Consider the following 21062-nt stretch of genomic DNA (forward strand, 5'->3'; position numbering starts at 1 on the left):
ACAGGTGCCCGCCACCACAAAATTTTTTATATTTTTAGTAGACACGGTGTTTCACCATGTTAGCCAGGATGGTCTCGATCTCCTGACCTCATGATCCACCTGCCTCGGTCTCCCAAAGTGCTGGGATTACAGGCGTGAGCCACCGCACCCGGCCAGAAGAAATATCTTTACTCTCAAGTTTATTGCAGCACTGTTCACAATAGCCAAGATTTGGAAGCAATCTATGTGTCCATCAACAGTTGAGTGGATAAAGGAAATAAGGTACGTATACACAATGGAGTACTATTCAGCCATAAAAAGAATGACATCCAGTCATTTGCAACAACATGGATGGAACCAGAGATCATTATGTTAAGTGAAATAAGCCAGGCACAGAAAGACAAACATCACATGTTCTCACTTATTTGGGGGAGCCAAAAATCAAAACGATTGAACTCATGGACATAGAGAGTGAAAGGATGGTTACCAGAGGCTGGAAAGGGTAGTGAAGGGTTGCAGGGTGAAGTGGGGATGGTTAATAGGTACAACAAATAGAAAGAATAATAAAACCTACTATTGGGTAGCACATCAGGGTTACTATAGTCAATAATAACTTAATTGTACATTTTAAAATAACTAAAAAGAGTCTAATTGGATTGTTTGTAACACAAAGGATAAATGCTTGGGTGGATTTATCCTCCTTCTCTGTGGTGTGATTATTACACATTGCATGCCTGTATCAAAGTATCTCATGTACCCCATAAACATAAATACCTACTAAGTGCCCGTAAAAATTAAAATATTTTTTAAAATTTTATGGTTCCAAAGGAGTTATTGCAATGTGTAATATACAAATATTACAAAGTAATTTGTAAAATGCATGAACAGTAATTGTTTTATTTCATCAAAATAGACTCTATATATTATTGTTTGCATATGCTCACAATTAACAAAGAAATTTTTTTTTTAATGTCAATTACCAAAGAAATTGTTTGAAAATGTCACGACACTGGACTTGGTGGACAAGATGGCAGTTAGGAGATAGGGCTAATGTGCAGTTCTCACCTGGATGAAGAGAACAATGTGTGGAGACTCACACTGTGATCTGTTGCTCCAAGAACCAACAAAGGAACATACCAGGAAAACCTGAAGGATTCACAGATCCTTTGAAAGAAGCAGCACACTACTACAAATTCCATGCAACAGGTGAAAAACTGAGCATTCCCAAAGTGTGAGAGAAGGAAAATCTGCCTCCGAACACACATTTCCACTGGGGGATCTGAAAATCCAGATCATGAGATTATGAGAAGGATTTAACTTCTTCTGGAGTTGAAATGGATTTAGGGAGTCACATGAAATATAAAAGTAGAAGTAGCAGCAGAAAATGGCTTGCAGGCAGTCCCAGTCTCCAGCTGAAGCCCAGGGAAGCCATCCCAGATGATATCTTATAGAGGCCCTTGGGGAAGGCAGCCAGAGGAATTGGGAAGTAGTCACAATGCAAAGGAAACTCCCAACTGAAATTTGTAGTTATTTCAACTGGGCACAAATTTTCTCAGGTGAAGTCCAGGACACAAGGGGGAGCTGCTGCAGATTCAAGCACAGGAGCCGCTGCTGATGGAGTGGGCAGATGTAAAGGAGCAAGGGCCATGCTTGCTTTTTTAGTGGGGAAGTTCATGGCCTCAGGCAAGGTCTTATTGGGGAACTGCAGGAGTGAGACTGGCCTTGCCAACTGCATGGGAGGTGGGTTAGGCCTCCCACTAACAGTTATTCCCCACTTCTCTGGTGAACTATATGACACAGCAGAGGCAGCCAAGATGGCTTTTGGAACATAATCCTATTGGCCTGAGAAACACCCTCCATCCCCACAGTGGCTGCAGCAAGCCCCAGCCAAGGAGAGGCTGAGCTCAGACCTGTCTAACCCTGCCCTGACCTGATAGTATTTCTCTACCCAACCTGGTAGCTGATTACAAAAGATAAACTCTTGGGAGCTTTGTGGCCCCTCCCATCACCTGAGAAACTGAAATACTTACTCTGGCCAACTTAGGTCAAGCTTAGATCCCTCCACTAATACTGTTTTCTCTTGAAAACACCACCTTCTGGTTGGAGGCCAACCAACTCAGGCCATTACAACAACTCATGACAGAATAACCCTCATCCCAGGAAGGAGAAGACAACGCCTAATTCCACTGCCTACAAGATACTGGCTAACCAGAGTTCCTGAGTATGTCCATGTGAAAACATCACTGCTAACATAACCGTACATTCCAGAAAGCCAGCACACTACACATATCTATAACCATGGACTCTCACAGAGTCTACCTCACTTCCCTGCCACCTCTACCAGAGCAGGTGCTGGTATCCATGATTGGGAGACTTGAAGATGAATCACGTCACAGGACTCTGTCGACATTCCATAGCACCAGTCCAGAGCCTGGTAGCCTAGCTTGGTAACCAGACCCAAAAGAGCAATAACAATTTCTGCACTCCAGCTTTCAGGAAGCCCCATCCCTAGGGTAAGGTGGAAAACATCACATCAAGGGATCACCCTGTGGCATAAGAAAATCTGAACAGGAGACACTGAGATTCAGACCTCTCCACTGAAATGATCTACGCAAATGAGATGGAACCGGAAAAGTAATTCTGGTAATGTAACAAAACAAGGTTCTATAGTATCCCCAAAAGATCATACCAGTTCCCCAGCAATGGATCCAAACCAAGAAATCTCTGAATAGCCAGATAAAAAATTCAGAAGGTTGATTATTAAGGTACTCAAGGAGATACCAGAGAAAGGTGAAAACAAATGTAAAGATATTAAAACAAGGCTGGGCATGGTGGCTCATGCCTGTAATCCCAGCACTTTGGGAGGCAGAGGCAGGTGGATCATGAGGTCAGGAGTTCGAGACCAGCCTTGCCAACATAGTGAAACCCCATCTCTACTAAAAATACAAAAAATTCACCAAGCATGGTGGCGGGTGCCTGTAATCCCAGCTACTCAGGATGCTGAGGCAGGAGAATCGCTTGAACCCGGGAGGTAGAGGTTGCAGTGAGCCGAGATCGTGCCACTGCACTCCAGCCTGGGTGACAAGAGCAAAACTCTGCCTCAAAAAAAAAAAAAAAAAAAAGATATTAAAACAAAATACAGGATACAGATGAAAAATTCTCCACATGAATAGATGTCATAAAGGAAAAACAATCACAACTTCTGGAAATGAAAGACACACTTAGAGAAATACAAAAATTGTAATGTGGAAAGTTTCAACAATAGACTAGAACAAGTAAAAGGAAGAAGTTTGGAGCTCAAAGACAAGGCTTTCAAATTAACCCAATCAGACAAAGACAAGAAAAAATTAAAAATAAAATAAAAGTGAACAAAGCCTCCAAGAAATTTGGGATTATATAAAATGGCAAACCTAAGTATAGTTGGTTTTCCAGAGGAAGAAGAGAAATTTAAAAGTTTGGAAAGCATATTTGAGGGAATACTAGAGGAAAACTTCCCTGGCCTTGCTAGAGATCTAGATACCCAAATACAAGAAGCTCAAAGAGCACCTGGGAAATTCATTCCAAAAAGATCATCACCTAGGCACACAGTCATGCAGTTCTCTAAAGTCAAGACAAAGGAAAGAATCTTAAGAGCTGTGGGACAAAAGCATCAGATAACCTATAGAGGAAAACCTATCAGATTAATAGCAGAATTATCTGTAGAAACCTTACAGGCCAGAAAGAATTGCGGTGTCATCTTTAGCCTTCTGAAACCAAATAATTGTCAGCCCAGGATTTTGTATCCAATAAAACTGAGCTTCATAAATGAAGGAGAGATCAAGTCTTTTTCGGGCAAACAAATGCTGAGAAAATTTGCCACAACTAAGCCAGCACTACAAGAAATGCTAAAAGGGTTCAAAATCTTGAAATAAACCCTTGAAATACACCAAAATAGAACCTCCTTAAAGTATAAATGTCACCAGGCCTATAAAACAGTAACACAATTAAAAAATAAAACATAAGGTATTAAGGCAACAACTAACATGATGAAGAGAATAGTAAATATTGAACATAAATGGCCTAAATTCTCCAATTAAAAGATGCAGAATGGCAGTATCTACTGTCTTCAAAAGACTCACCTAACACATAAGGACTCACATAAACTTAAGGTAAAGGGGTGGAAAAAGATGTTCCACACAAATGGGAACCAAAAGCAAGCAGCAGTAGCTATTCTTCTATCAGGAAAAAACAGACTTTAAAGCAACAGCAGTTAAAAAAAAAAAAAAAAAAAAAAGACAAAGAGGAACGTTATAAAATGATAAAAGAATTACTCCAACAGAAAAAATCACAATTCTAAATATATATGCACCTAACACTGGAGCTCCCAAATTTATAAAGGAATTATTACTAGACCTAAGATATGAGATAGATGGCAACACAATAATAGTGGGGGGCTTCAATACTCCTCTGACAGCACTAGACAGTTCATCAAGACAGAAAGTCAACAAAGAAATAGTGGACATAGGCCTGCAGCTGTGGCTTGTTGCTGTAATCCCAGCACTTTGGGAGGCTGAGGTGGGTGGATCACCTGAGGTTAGGAGTTCAAGAACAGCCTGGCCAACCTGTGAGACCCTGTCTTTACTAAAAATGCAAAAAATTAGCCAGGCATGGTGATGGGCGCCTGTAATCCCAGCTACTTGGGAGGCAGAGGCAGGAGAATCACTTAAACCCCAGAGGCAGAGGTTGCAGTGAGTCGAGATTGCACCAGTGCACTCCAGCCTGGGCAAAAAGAGCAAAACTCTCTCTCAAAAAATAACAATGTAATAATAATGGACATAAACTATACTCTAGAACAAATGGACTTAACAGATAGTTACAGAACGTTCTACCCAACAACTGCAGAATATACATTATATTCTTCAACACACAGAACTTTCGCCAAGATAGACCATATGATAGGTTACAAAACAAGTCTTGATACATTTAAGAAAATCAAAAGTATATCAGGTATTCTCTCAGACTACAGTGGAAAAAAACTGGAAATTAACTCCAAAAGGAACCCTCAAAACTATACAAATACTTGGAAATTAAATCACCTGTTCCTTAAGGATCATTGGGTCAACAATGAAATTAAGATGAAATTTAAAAATTGAGCTGATTGGTAATAGTGACACAACTTATCAAAACCTCTGGGATACAGCAAAAGCGGTGCTGAGAGGAAAGTTAATAGCATTAAATGCCCTCATCAAAAAGTCTGAAAGAGCACAAATAAAAAATCTAAGGTCATACCTCAAGCAACTAGAAAAACAAGTACAAACCAAATGCAAACCCAGCAGAAAAAAGAAATAACAAAGATCAGAACAGAACTAAATGAAATGCAAACAAAAAAATACAAAAGATAAATGGAAAAAAGCTGGTTCTTTGAAAAGATAAACAGAATTGATAGACCATTAGCAAGCATAACCAAGAAAAAAAGAGAGAAGATCCAAATAAGCTCAGTTAGAAACAAAACAGGAGATATTACAACCAATACCACAGAAATACAAAAGATCATTCAAGGCTACTATGAATACCTTTACAAACTAGAAATCTAATGTAGGTGGATAAATTCCTGGAAACATACAACCCTCCTAGATTAAATCAGGAAGAAATAGAGATTCTAAACAGATCAATGACAAATAGTAAAATTGAAACAGTAGTAAAAAAAAAAAAAAAATGCCAACAAAAAAGTCCAGAACCAGATGGATTCACAGCTGAATTCTATCAGACATTCAAAGAAGAATTTGTACCAATCTTACTGAAACTATTCCAAAAGATAGAGAAGAAGGGAATTCTCCCTAAATCATTCTATGTAGTATCACCCTAATACCAAAGCCAGGAAAGGACATAACAGAAAAGGAAAACTACAGACCAATATAGCTGATGAACATAGATGCAAAAATCCTCAACAAAATACTAGCTAACCAAATCCAACAGCATATCAAAAAGATAATACACCATTATCAAGTGGGTTTCATACCAAGGATGCAGGGATGATTTAGCATACACAACTAAATAAATATGTTGCATCACGTAAAATAATTAACAACAAAAATCATATGAGCATCTCAATAGATTCAGAAAAAGCATTTGACAATGTCTAACATCGCTTTATGATTGAAAACTTCAGCAAAATTGGCATAGAAGGGATGTACCTCAATGTAATAAAAGCCATCTATGACATACCCACAGCAATATTACACTGAATGGGAAAAAGTTGAAAGCATTCCCCCTGAGAACTGAAACAAGAAAAGGATGCCCACTCCCACCACCTCTATTTAACATAGTACTGGAAGTCCTAGCTGGAACAATCAGACAAGAGAAAGAAATAAAGGGCATTGGAATCTGTAAAGAGGAAAATAAAGTTGTGCTGTTCACAGATGATATGATCATGTACCTAGAAAACACTAAAGATTCATCCAAAAAGCTCCTAGATATGATAAATGAATTTAGTAAAGTTTCAGGATATAAAATCAATGCACACAAATCAGTAGCACTGTTATACACCAACAACAACCAAGCTGAGAAACAAATCAAAAACTCAATCCCTTTTACAACAGCCGCACAAAGTAATAATAATAATAAAATACTTAGGACTATCCCTAACCAAGGAGGTGAAAGATCTCTGCAAAGTAAACTACAAAACACTGCAGAAAGAAATCATTAATGACACGAACAAATGGGAACACAACTCAATGCTCATGAATGGGTAGAATCAATATTGTGAAAATGACCATACTGCCAAAATCAATCCACAGATTGCAATTTCCATCAAAGTACCATCATCATTCTTCACAGAACTATAAAAAACAATCCTAAAGTTCATATGAAACCAAAAACAAGCCTGCATAGCCAAAGCAAGACTAAGCTAAAAGAACAAATCTGTAGTCATCACGTTACCCGAATTCAAACTATTCTACAAGGCTATAGAGACCAAAACAGGATGGTACTGGTATAAAAATAGGCATGGAACAAAATACAGAATCCAGAAATACAGCCAAATATTTAAAGCCAACTGATCTTCAACAAAGCAAATAAAAACATTAAGTGGGGAAAGGATACCCTAATCAACAAATGGTGCTGGGATAATTGGCAAGTCACATGTAGAAAAATGAAGCTGGATCCTCATCTCCTATGTAAAAAATCAACTCAAGATTGATCAAAGACTTAAATCTAAGTCCTGAAACCATAAACAGTCTAGAAAATAACATCAGTTAAGTTCTTCTAGACATTGGCATAGGCAAAAAGTTCATGACAAAGCATCCAAAAGCAAATGCACCAAAAACAAAGATAAATAAATGGGACCTAATTAAACTAAAAGCTTCTGCACAGCAACAGAAATAATTAGCAGAGTAAACAGACAACCCACAGTGGGAGAAAATCTTTGCAAACTATGTAGCTGACAAAGGACTAATATCCAGTATCTATAAGGATCTCAAATCAGCAACAACAACAACAAAAATCCCATCAAAAAGGGGGCAACGAGCATGAGTAGAGAATTCTCGAAAGAAGATATACAAATGGCCGACAAACATATGAAAAAATACTCAATGTCACTAATTATCAGGGAAACGCACATCAAAACCACAATGAGATACCACCTGATATGGTTCGGCTGTGTCCCCACCCAAATCTTATCTTGAATTGCAGTTCCCATAATCCCCAACCCAGTGTTGTGGGAGGGACCAAGTGGAGATAATTGGAAAATGGGGGTGGTTTCCCTAGTCCTGTTCTTGTGATAGTAAGTTAGTTCTCACAAGATCTGATGGTTTAATAAGGGGCTTTTCTGCCTTTGCTTTGCTCTCATTCTCTCTCTTGCTGCTCTGCTGTGAAGAGGTGCCTTCCATCATGATTGTAAGTTTCCTCATGCCTCCTCAGCCATGTGAAACTGTGAGTCAATTAAAACTCTTTCCTTTATAAATTACCCAGTCTCACGTATTTCTTCATAGTAGTGTGAGAACAGACTAATGCAGTAAATTGGTACTGGGTAGTGGTGTGCTGCTGTAAAGATATCCAAAAATACAGAAGCAACTTTGGAACTGGGTAACAGGCAGAGACTGGAACAGTTTGGAGGGCTCAGAATAAGACAAGAAAATGTGGGAAAGTTTGAATACTTGTTGTATGGTTTTGACCAAAATGCTGATAGTGATATGGACAAATGAAGTCTAGTCTGAGGTGGTCGCATATGAAGATGAGGAACTTGTTGGGAACTTGAGTAAAAGTGACTCTTGCTATGCAAAGAGGCTGGTGGCATTTTGTCCCTGCCCTAGAAATCTGTGGAACTTTGAACTTGAGAGAGATGATTTAGGGTATCTAGCAGAAGAAATTTCTAAGTGGCAAAGCATTCAAGAGGAAGCAGAGCATAAAAGTTTGGAAAATTTGCAGCCTGACAATGAGATAGAAAAGAAAACTCCATTTTCTGGGGAGAAATTCAAGCAGGCTGCAGAAATTTGCATAAGCAGCAAGGAACTGAATGTTAATCACCAAGACAATGGGGGAAATGTTTCCAGGGCATGTCAGAGACCTTCACAGCAGCCCTCCCACCACAGGCCCAGAGGCCTAGGAGGGAAAAATCTTTTGTGAGTTAGGCCCTTGGGACATGGTGCCGGGCATCCCAGCTGCTTCAGCTCCAGCCTTGGTTAAAAGGGGTCAAGGTACAGCTCAAGCCATTGCTTCAGAGGATGCAAGCCCCAGTTCATGGTGACTTACACATGATTTTGGGCCTGTGGGTACACAGAAGTCAAAAATTGAGGTTGGAGAACCTCCACCTAGATTTCAGAGGATGTATGGAAATGCCTGGATGTTTAAATGCCTGGATGTCTAAACAGAAGTTTGCTGCAGGGGTCGAGCTCTCATAGAGATCCTCTGCTAGGGCAGTGCAGACAAGATATGTGGGGTTGGAGCCCCCATATTTGGACTTGAACCTTTTGGTTAATGCTGGAATAAGCTAAGACTTTGAAGACTGTTGAAAAGGCATGATTGTGTTTTGAATTGTGAGATCATGAGATTTGGGAGGGGCCAGGAGCAGAATGGTATGCTTTGGCTGTGTCCCCACCCAAATCTCATCCTGAATTATAGGTCCCATAATCCTATGGGAGGACCAGATGGAGTTAATTGAATCATGGAGGCAATTTCCCCACATCTTGTTCTTGTGATAATAAGTTAGTTCTCACAGGATCTGATAGTTTTATAGGGGACTTTTCCCCCTTTGCTCAACTCTCATTCTCTCTCCTGCCACCCTGTGAAAAAGGGCCTTCTGACAAGATTGTAAGTTTCCTGAGGGCTCCCCAGTGATGTGGAATTGCAAGTCAGTTAAACTTCTTTCCTTTATAAATTACCCAATCTTGAGTATTTCTTCATAGCAACATGAAGATGGACTAACACACCACCTTACTCCTGCAAGAATGGCCATAATTAAAAAATCAAAAAATAACAGATGGCATGGATGTGGTGAAAAGGGAACACTTTTACACTGCTGGTAGGAATGTAATCTAGTACAACCACTATGGAAAACAGTATGGAGATTCCCTAAAGAACTAAAAGCAGAGCTACCATTTAATCCAGCAATCCCACTACTGGGTATCTACCCAGAGGAAAAGAAGTCATTATATGAAAAAGACACTTGCACACATATTTTTACAGCAACAGTATTTGCAATTTCAACAGTATGGCACCAGCCTAAAAGTCCATCAACCAGAGTGAATAAAGAGAATGTGGTAGATATACACCACGGAATACTACTCAGCCCTAAAAAGAATGAAATAATGGCATTCGCAGCAACCTGGATGGAGCTGGAGATTGTTAGTCTAAGTAAAGTAACTCAGCAATGGAAAACCATATATTGTATGTTCTCACTTGTAAGTGGGAGCTAATCTATGAAGACACAAAAGCATAAGAATGATATAATGGACTTTGGGACTTGGGAAGAGTGGGAAGGGGTGAGGGATAAAAGACTACATATTGGGTACAGCTGTACACTGCTCAGGTGATGGGTGCACCAAAATCTCAGAAATCACCACTAAAGAACTTACCTATGTAACCAAAAACCACCTGTACCCCCAAAAAATACCAAAAGGAAATAAAAATGTAAAAATTGTTTTTTCCCAGAAAAAAATGACATGAGGCTGTAAAAAAAATTTAATTACTTTATAAAATACATACACATGTGCATGTGTATTTCTTTTCAAATCTTTCCAAAATATAATTTCATTGAAGAATAATGTATCAATAAATAAGTTATAGCATGCTGCTTTTCTGCTCAAAATCCTCCAATGCCAACAGTTGTTTGTTTTCCTTTGACTACAAAGGACATAGCAGACTCCTGGTCATCCTCTTCCCATGCCTGTCCATCTCTAACTCTCACTTCATCCTATTCTTCCTTCTGTCACTCAGCAGCCCCTTTGTATACCTGAATGATGCCAGGAAAATTCCAGACTTAGAACATTTGCATTTGTATTTCTTCTGTCTGGAATATTTTCCCCAGGCATTCACATGGCTTGCTGGATAACTACCTTATACATTCAAATGTCATTTTCTCAGTGAAGCCTTTTGCAGCTTTTGCTGTATTTGAAAAGGCAATCCCCATTCACAGCGTCTGTCCTTCCCTTCCTTGATTTAGCTTTTTCTCCCTGCCATTATCACTGGCAAACTATATATATATATGTGTTTAATTTTAGTTATTTTGCTTATGATCTGTTTTTCCCACTAGAATGGAAGAATATAAGCTCCAAATTTTTTTTTTATTTTATTGAATTTTTAAAAATAACTTTGAGACAGGGTCTTGCTGTGTTTCTCAGACTGGTCCTGAATTCCTGGGCTCAAGTGATCCTCCTACCTCAACTTCCCAAAGTTCTGGGATTACAGGCATGAGCCACTACACCCAACCAAAGCTCCAAAAATGTATAAATGCTTATTGCACGGTGGTTTCCCTAGATACATTCCCTAGACCTGTGTCTGTCATATTGTAAGCACTCAGTAATATTTATTTAATGGATGCGTGTGTTACAAAACAAACATATAACAGATAACGCACAGGGGTTTGACAGAGGAATGTTTGTGTTGAGAGGGGCAGAAGTAGAGTTTAGGGCTGAGAAGTCACTAGGAACAAATCAGTAGAGACTTCAATCTCAGCAAATAGGGTAATATTTTTAAAGTTATTGAAGTTGTGTAAGATAGAGACTGTAAATGGGTGACTATTTTGTTTTATTTGCTTAAATTAATGCTTGCTTTTATGGCCATTATATTGAAAAGACGTTTATGACCCTTCAAAAAAGACATCAGGTTAGAATGCTGTTCCATCATGAGTCAAAGAAAGATTTGGAGTCCTGCTGCAGGACAAGGCTCCTGATAGAGATTATAAAAAAATGGAAGCAGCGTCAGACACTGGAGTGTTTTATGCCAGAGGCCGATTGCAACAGAAAAGATAAAAACCAGCATAATTTAATTAATGCATTTTTAATTAGGTGAACATAGGTGAAGGTAAATCTGCAGGTCTGGACACAAATGACAAACAGTTTATTGTCAGAATCCTGTCAGAAAGTGACAGAATTACTAAAATATGATGTGGCTTCTTTGATTATCAGAGAAACTAAAGGAAGGCAGTTACAAAGAGGCTAAAGGTAACACTGGAATATATTTATTCTACAGAAAATGTGTTACTATGGGGGACACGGTAACTGAACTTGTTCTAATTGATTCAAGAAGAGCGAACTGGAACGTGCTCTAGTAGAGAGGCTTGTCGCTATAGATGAAAGGGATTTAGAGCCTAGACGATGAAGTCGCTTTTCTAGAGTCTCACAGGATAGTCCTGGCCAAGCCATAACGGGGACCAAAATGACTTTAAACTGTTCTAGATTGAGTAGCTTGGATCTATTTAACTTTTGCTTTTTTGTTTTTATTTTTTATTTTTTTACTTTAAGTTCTGGGATACATATGCAGAACGTACAGGTTCGTTACATAGGTATACATGTGCCACGGTGGTTTGCTGCACCCATCAACCCATCATCTAGGTTCTAAGCCCCGCATGCATTAGGTATGTGTCCTAATGTTCTCCCTCGCCTTTCTCCCCACACCCCAAAAGGCCCTGGTGTGTGATGTTCTCCTCTCTGTGTCCATGTGTTCTCATTGTTCAACTCCCACTTATGAGTGAGAACATGTAGTGTTTAACTTTTGTTAATTCATGTTTCTACTCAACTAATATTTTTAAGCCCTATTATATGCCAATTTCTGCCTTCTTAACTTTTAATGTGGGGAGGCAGACTTAAAAAAAATAAAAGGTGCACAAATAAAGGGGAGATGAACGCTAGGGAGAAAATTAAAGCAGGATGGGGAGGCAGAGAGCAGCTGTAGAATGGGAAAGGAAAGGCTGGCGCTGGAGGAGAAGGAGTGGGTCCTGAGGGTGCCGAGGAAAGACAAAGGAAGCAGCAGGTGCAGAGGCACTAAGGAGGGACCCTGCTGATGTGTTTGAGGAATGAAAGGTCCGTGTGGCTGGTGCCAAAGGAGCAAGGAGGGAGGATTGGCGTGAGGGCATAGAGGCAGGAGAAGCCAGGTCATAGAGGGACTTCAGCTGTTTTCAGGACTTCACTTTTACTGGAACAAGACCCGCTGCCATTGAGGGTTTTGAGCAGAGTATCAGAATCTCACTTATATTTGAAAAGCCTCACCGTGACTCCTGTGTTAAATGTAGATATGAGGAGGCAAGGATGGAAAGCAGCAGACTGGTTAGGAATCAGGATGGCTTTGACCCTAGTAGTGGTGGTGGGTTGGCAGAAGGTGTGTTCAAATTGTGGAAACACATTGAAGGTAAAGCAGACAGGATTCATGGGCAGACTGGATGATCAATGCAGAAGAGAGGCATTAATGGTGACTCCTGGGTTTTGTCCTGAGCACCTGTAAGAATGGAGTTGCCATTTACCACGCTCTCTCTCTCTCTCTCTCTCTCTCTCTCGCTCTCTCTTGCTCTCGCTCTCTCTCACCACTTCTTTCCTCTCTATCCCCTTCCTTTTTAATTTATTAATTGATAAAACTATATTGGTCTATAGAGTTTCCCACGGCATGGATTTCATGGAGTATTTCCCTGTGTGCCATTTTACATGTTCCTCTCTCCCTTGTATATTCTGGAAATCCACAGTTAGGTCTATAAACTTGGTCAAATTCATGCTTGATTTTTATCAGTACTACATTACATGTAACATTGATTATGTATTTTCATCCAAAGGTGCATCACGTCTGGTTTCACTTGTGATTATATTAGCAGCCATTGATAATCATTGCTTAGATCCTACTAAATTTGTCAGAAGTTAGGAAGTGATGATACTCTAATCCCATCATTTAGTCTTCTTTTATGAGCTGAAATATTTCCATCAAGACAATATTTGGTTTCATTAAGGTTCCTATAACAAAGATAGGTGAAAGGCTTGATTCTTCTCTTCATTCACCAATATTCAAAATAATAAGTCGATTACCTAGCATCTTTCAAATTTAAACATTTTTAATAATTTTAATAAACTTAAGAATTTAAATATATTTGATATGCCTTAATCCATTGCAGAATATTCTTGTTGATGTTAAAACTGGCCCTTCTTTGGCCCTGGGTGTTTTTGAACTGCCCTCAGTCTCTAATTGCTTATTTTTTTTCTAGTGGGATATATTCCTGGCTCATCTTTCATCTTGCACATTTCCAGCCGTAGAAGCCATCATTTCTCCAGGGATCCTAGTTTTATCTTAGAGGAAATGGTATTTAGTGATGACAGTCTGGTGCACGAGGTTGGTCCTTGTTTAGGAGCTTTTTCAGTGCACAGAGGCAAGACATATGCCACATTTAAAATTAGATAACATTATCTTAGGTTCTTAGTGATGCTTCTAACTAAAATTTAAATGTATATGGAGCTTTCATTTAACCTTATCTATTTTGGATCTGCTTCTTTTCTTACACTGAAATTTTCAGGGTCAAAATCACCAAGATAATTACTCACTTGCTTTATTCCACATGTGTAGAACATTTCAATAGCAGAGAATGCAATGTCTAATTTTGCCTAAAAGGTCAGGGTGAAAAGAACATTTGTTGACAAGATGAAGATATATATTCTGATTAGAGCAAACACCATGTAGGAAGACTCAGGCTTGAAAGAAGAGCATAGTTCATTTAGGAAAGAGAAAATCCGGTTCCACCAGAGGAATGATGGATGACAGTCAGGAAGAAGTTGGAACATAATGAGCCTGATATTCAATGCTGCAGATGTTAGAGCACCAACTAGATACAAAAGCTTTTTTTTTTTTTTTTTTTTTTTTTTTTTTTTTGCCTTGTTTTCAGGAGGTATCTTGTGTTTGTCTTCAATAAAAATATTGCTTTCTAGGCCGGGTGTGGTGGCTCAGGCCTGTAATCCCAGCACTTTGGGAGGCCAAGACGGGCGGATCACAAGGTCAGGAGATCAAGACCATCCTGGCTAACATGGTGAAACCCCGTCTCTACTAAAAAATACAAAAAAAAAAAAAAATGTAGCCGGGCGAGGTGGCGGGCGCCTGTAGTCCCAGCTACTCAGGAGGCTGAGGCAGGAGAATGGTGTAAACCTGGGAGGCAGAGCTTGCAGTGAGCTGAGATTTGGTCACTGCACTCCAGCCTGGGTGACAGAGCGAGACTCCATCTCAATTAAAAAAAAAAGAATGTATATATATATAGCTTTCCTACTTTGTCCTCATAGGCAGAATTTAGGGATGAGCAAAGAGCAGGGGATGTTTTAAGGATTGCTCTCCTTAACACTGTTCTACACCAGCTCAGTAAAAAGACCATTTAAGTGTAGCTCAATTATTTTCTGACATTTGGAGAAGCATTTGCATACTAATAATCCAGGGTCCTGGTTGTTTTTCTCCCTACAGAGGACAAAGTGTGGACCATAGTGTCTCATGACTTGCAGATGCAGACGAATGTGGTCGCCTACAACCCAGAAAAATACTCAGTGACACAGCTTGTTTACAGCGCCTCCATGGACCAGATAAGTGCCATCACTGACAGCGCGGAGTACTGCGAGCAGTATGTCTCCTATTTCTGCAAGATGTCAAGGTTGTTGAACACTCCAGGTAGGCTGAGAATGGAACGTTACTTTTAATTACTATCTCAGCTGGTGCCTGGAATTACCTAAACAATCCAACAGGTGTGGTTCATTATCTTATAGTCCAGTCTTCAGTAGGAAGGAAGCTGTAAATAAGTAAAACAGAATCATTTGGCATGGTTTCTGTGGAATGAAGCTAAGAAAGAATGATTTTGAAGAAAAAGTAGTCTGTTGTTTTAAACTTACTGATTTTTAAATTTTATGTGCATATATGTTTCTAGTGCTTAATTATCAGTAGTGACTGTGAGACAAAGTTTATCAGAGCTCCTTGTGAACATTCAAGCAATTCCGTTTGAGAGTTTGGGGTGTCTTTATTGTAAAGATGAAAGCATTCTAAAAATTGTCTACAGTCAAATAGGATATAGAATAGCGATAAAATTTAGAGCTCTTTCTTCCCAATAGTCGCTTCACGGTACCTGTTTGTCTCAAGAAGTCTAGCCTGATTTTTTGTTTTCGTGATGGCCAACTTTTAACAATTTGCTAGCGTGTGTGTGAGTGTGCACATGCAAACACACATACGTGTGTGCAAGACTGTGTCGGGGTGTAGAGAATAGAGCGGTTCCAAAAGATATACTGGAAATAACTTTACTGCAACAAGTCCCATATGCTCTGGGAGTCTTGGCAGTAAATTCGAGATGTTGTCAGAAAACTGCATCTCTGTGTCTGTAGTAAAACACAGTGGAAATAAGTTAAAGAAACATGAGTTCAGGCCGGGCGCGGTGGCTCAAGCCTGTAATCCCAGCACTTTGGGAGGCCAAGACGGGCGGATCACGAGGTCAGGAGATCGAGACCATCCTGGCTAATATGGTGAAACCCCGTCTCCACTAAAAATACAAAAAAATTAGCCGGGTGTGGTGGCGGCGCCTGTAGTCCCAGCTACTCGGGAGGCTGAGGCAGGAGAATGGCGGGAACCCGGGAGGCGGAGCTTGCAGTGAGCCGAGATCGCGCCACTGCACTCCAGCCTGGGCGACAGAGCGAGACTCTGCCTCAAAAAAAAAAAAAAAAAAGAAACATGAGTTCATAATTTCCAACCTTACCACTTCCCAAGTATGTCACTTTGGGGGAGTTAATTGACCTCTTTTTAAAATTTTACCTTAATTGGCAGATAAAATTGTATATGTCTATCGTGTACAATGTGTTTAGAAATATATATATATATAGTGGAATGGCTAACTCTCACATATGCCTTGCCTCATACATTTATTATTTTTTGTGAAACAAACACTTAAAATCCATGCTTAGCAATTTTCAAGATATGATAAATACATTGCTATTAATCATAGTCACCATGTTGTACAATAGACCTCTTGACCTTAAGCCTCAGTTTCCAGTGTCTTTTTCTGTGAAGCAGAAATTATAATGGCTACCTCAGGGTGATTGGGAGAATTTCGTAAGGTAATATACTAAGTACTTATAAGACTTGATACACTTAAGGACATGATAAGTAGCAAGTAGTATATTGATTTTTTAAAATCATGTTAAGCAACTTTGTGCTATGTCAGAGACCAATGGGCTGTTGGATGCCCCAAAACAGTGATGAATTGAAAGCAATGTTGTACGGAGTAGTTTACAGAGAAGAGTTATAAGCAAACAGTGATACGACTCCAATGACTGAAGGAATGCCAGGGTTCTTAATCTCACGCAGAATTGGATAAAACGACATGGACATACGTTGAGTGGTTTTAAGGAGAGGAGCGTTTAACAGGCAACAAAGAAGGAAGGAAGAAAATAACACCTCCCCCATACAGAGACAGAGAGAGGGAGGATTCCAACGAGAGAAAACCCTGTGTGGGGTGGTAAAGTGGCTGCTTATATGAGGAGGATGGAGGCGGTGGTACCTGATTTGCGTAGGGTTCAAGGAATTGGTTTGACCAGGCATGTTATTCACCTAGCCCAGGGGGAAAAACTGGCCCTCCCACCCTAGCCTTTTAATATGCAAATGCAGGGCGCCATGATGCTCTACCCACATGCAGATATGTGGGGGCGGCCATGTTGCCAGGTACTTGTGATGGCAAGGAAGAAGAAGGCAGGAATCTCCATGTTGGGTGGACCCCGTTTCTAATGGCTGGTATTTGCACATCAAAGTTTGCCAGGCTGACTCTAAGAGCCAGGGTTTTCCTGCTAGACAAGAAACATTTTTGGAGCTGTTTTAAAAGAAACAAAAACTTTCCAAGGACCCCTTTTCTCCTCTATCTGCCTAAAATAATTTCTTAATAATTTCTTAATAACTCCTATGACAATAGTACACAATATTGTGAAAATGTGAGTGCTTTCTATGTGCAAAGCCTTGTGCTAGAAGTATAGACAGAGTATCCTCTAAGAAATAAGGTCGGAAAGGAAGGGTGGGAGTAGACTAGGAAGGAAAGGAAATGCTGTGCTGTGGAGTTGGGACTTCATCCTGAGGGCCAGTACTTCTCAGACTTTAGTTGGCATTACAATATCTGGTGAGATAATAAAACCTGGTTTGCTGGGCCCCATTCCCTGAGTTTCTGATTCAGCAGGTCTCAGGTGGTGCTTGAGAATTTGCATTTATAGTGAGTGCTATGGACTGAATTATGTTCCCCCAGAATTCCTATGTTAAAGCCCTAACCCCCATTGTGACTGTATTTGGAGATTTGGCTTTTAGTAAGTAATTAAGATTAAATGAGGTCATAATGGTGGGGTCCAATAGGATTGGTGGCCTCAGGAAAACAAACAGAAAGAAGTCTTTCTCTCTGTCATGTGGGGACAGCAAAAAGGCAGCATCTGTAAGCCAGGAAGAGAGCCCTCACCAGAAACAAAATCAGCCAGCACCTTGATCTTTCACTTCCCAACCTCCAGAACTGTGAGAAAATAAATTTCTGTCATTGAAGCCACTCAATCTATGGTATTTTGTTATGGAAGCCTGAGCAGATGAATACAATAGGGTCCCAAGTGATGCTGATATTGCTGGTCTAGAGATCGTGCTGAGAACCCGCACAACTCTTTCTTCTATTCACTTCCACTTCTCATAGGGGGTGTGTGTGTGTGTGTGTTTTAACTGGATCTGGTTTCCAGTGTTAGGAAAAGTCAAAGACTATATGTAGAAGACCAAGGGCACTAAGAGCCATTAATGAGCCTCATCAGCTTATCTTCACTGTTTCATGAGCGGATGCTCCTTACTGAAGCTCTTTTCACGGATTCCAGTGAATTAGTCCTCAGTCCTGGGGTGGGGGTGGAAACGGGGGCAAATTCCTGACCAGCGAAAGAACCTTGATACTCTCAGCTTTATGTTCTTTATTTTCTTTCTTTCTTTGATTAAACTCCAAAGTCAGCTTTTACTTTTTGAATTTTGCTCTGGTAATTAAAAAACACAGTATGGCTTCTGAATATGTTCAACTTACAGTTGAGGTACGAGGAGAATTAGACTAGAGGTGGGAAAAGAATTTACCTTTAGTGCTCCTGGTCTTGCAGTTCAGCTTCTTTCTTTTCCCCTCATTGACATTCCTTGTCTCGTCCCCTCAACCACCATGAAGCCTCACACACATAACCACTCTCCTTTACAAAACGTAAAATGTACAAAACATCAGGAAAAATGGGATAAACTTGTTATTAAGCACTATGTTAGTTGCATTTTCTAATAATGAGATAAAGACATTTTTATTTAATCTCCAGATACGCCTTTCACGAGAAAAACTGCTAAATTGAAATCAAGAGTAAACTTTTAATCTGAAGAGTAAATATACCATTTTCTTTGTATTTCTAGACATCTAGATACTGGGTTTCCTGTCATTTGTAGGTTATTATTGTACATAATAAATTGTACTTTAAAAATCAGTTTCTCAGAAGTTTCTTTCCTGTTTGGACATCCTATATATATCCAATCTTTGATTCACATGGGATTTGTACTTAAAAAAGGTTTGCTGATTCAAATGAAGTGAATAATAGGTAGCTTTGCGTGTTGCCTCATCCAACCTTGGGGCAGTTGTTTTAGGCAGGAGTATGCATCAGAGTTTTTAGGTTGCTTGTCAAAGTGTGGATTGAATGGCCTTACTCCCAGGCTTTCATAGAGGTTGGTTGGGGCCCCAAGATATTTGCTTTTAACAAACATCCATGGGTAATTCTGTGAACCACACATTGAGAAACACTGTCTTTAATTCATGGCATGAAGGTTTCTCATGTTGGAATTTAAGATTTTAGTCCTTCATGTGGGAGAAGATTAAAGGAAATATTAGGGCTTGTCTGACCCACTGAAATAAAATGGCATACGTAGTTACCTCCTTCGGCTAAAATAAATTGGCATAATACAATTTTTTAATCCTTTTGATATACCAGTCTCTAAATATTGTAAAGTGAATTTCAGCTTACCCTTCTGAGTCATTTTTTACAGTCCCAATTTTCATTTTCTAGGCCTACTAATCTGCAGAATAGCTGATGCAAGGAAAAGGAGTGGTTGAGACAGCAAGTTCCTTGTATTATTATATTTTGTATATGTCAAAACAAGAAAGAACACAATGTAATAAAAATCTTTAATTTGTTTTTTTAAAGGAGCTAATGTTTACTGTAATGGTTTTTTTTTTTTTTTTCCTCCTTCATGGTAACATTCAATTTTAAATATCCATTTACTTATTCTTAACTAAGACTGAATTATATTAGAACTTCTATAGTAGTACTTGTGACATCTGTTCGAATACAAAGTATATTCATTATAGTCATTGCAATTAAAATGAATATCAAATGAGATTGTAATAGCTTTGCACTTAAAATGTTATTTTTTATTTTAAGAGCTTTACCCTCAAGAGTTCATTTGGGGCTCTATAGTTTCTAATGATACTTATGATAAATAGTTGATATGCATATGGACCTCATTTTTATTTTGATAAATGTTTGTTTGTACCATACCATTAGCTAGCAAATGTAAAATTACACATGATTAGTTTCTTACAATTTTTACAAGGATACATGCCATGTAATATGTTCTCTTTTATTACTGCAAAACTTAAAAATATTAACAGATTAAAAATAATGATTTTGCCAATATTTATGGTTATGTCTATTCTCGTAATGTAACTATTACTTCAGTTGTCTTCAGCTTTACAAAAGACATAGAAATGGAAAAATAAAAAGTTATTTTATTTTATATAGAAAAGCCTGCCTAGAATTAGGCATATCAATTTGGGAATCACCAAATTAGTTTACCCAAACATAGAAAAATAATTAATGGTCATCCAAATGGATGTCTGCATGGTTTATATTTATATCCCCAGATTTGTAAATGTAACAGCACCTGAACTTATGAAGGGCTAAATTAGTGAACAATGCAATCTACTTCTGAAATAAGTACCATAAAAACTTGAATTTGGCCGGGTGTGGTGGTTCAGGCCTGTAATCTCACACTTTGGGAGGCCAAGGCAGGTAGATCAGTTGAGGTCAGGAGTTCAAGACCAGCCTAGCCAACATGGTGAAAACCCTTCTCTACTAAATGTACAAAAAAGTAGCTGGGTGTTGTGGCATGCACCTGTAATCCCAGCTACTTGAGAGGGTGATGCAGGAAAATCACTTGAACTCGGGAGGCAGAGGTTGCAGTGAGCTGGTGTCATGCCACTGCACTCCAACCTGGGCAATAGAGTGAGACTCTGTCGCAAAACAAACAAAACAAATCTTCAATTAGATAAATCAAGCACTGAGGGAGTTCCATTAGATCTTACTTGTGTAGTCTTAGTCAACAATACTAATACTCTTAGATAACCAAAATGTTTCTCTGTGTTTGGACAAGACCTATTATGCTGCCATTAAAATGTTTATTTGTGTATCTTATATATATATTGTAGTCATATGTTTATTTTACAAATCATATTATACTTTCTAATTAAGAATTTTTTTTGCTGAAGTATTGATTCCCTACATACATAAAGATGTATTTAATTGTAGAGTTATAAAGTTATCTTTCCTATTTTTCTGGCTATATTGAGCACTGCTTTGTTAGTTTCCAGTGTTTTT

The 21062-nt window shown here is 39.1% G+C and overlaps 1 protein-coding gene across 1 annotated transcript in view; it reads left to right on the forward strand.

Annotated features, from left to right (window-relative positions):
- The window catches only part of CNTNAP2 (contactin associated protein 2), a 2249322-nt gene that overhangs the window by 1465585 nt on the left and 762675 nt on the right, over nt 1-21062 (forward strand). Inside the window, exon 13 of the mRNA XM_001094652.5 lies at nt 14872-15072. Within this exon, the coding sequence (XP_001094652.1) occupies nt 14872-15072 (201 nt within the window). The remainder of the gene's footprint in view (nt 1-14871; nt 15073-21062) is intronic.

This window comes from Macaca mulatta, chromosome 3, assembly GCF_049350105.2.
Source record: "Macaca mulatta isolate MMU2019108-1 chromosome 3, T2T-MMU8v2.0, whole genome shotgun sequence".
Taxonomy (NCBI): domain Eukaryota; kingdom Metazoa; phylum Chordata; class Mammalia; order Primates; family Cercopithecidae; genus Macaca; species Macaca mulatta.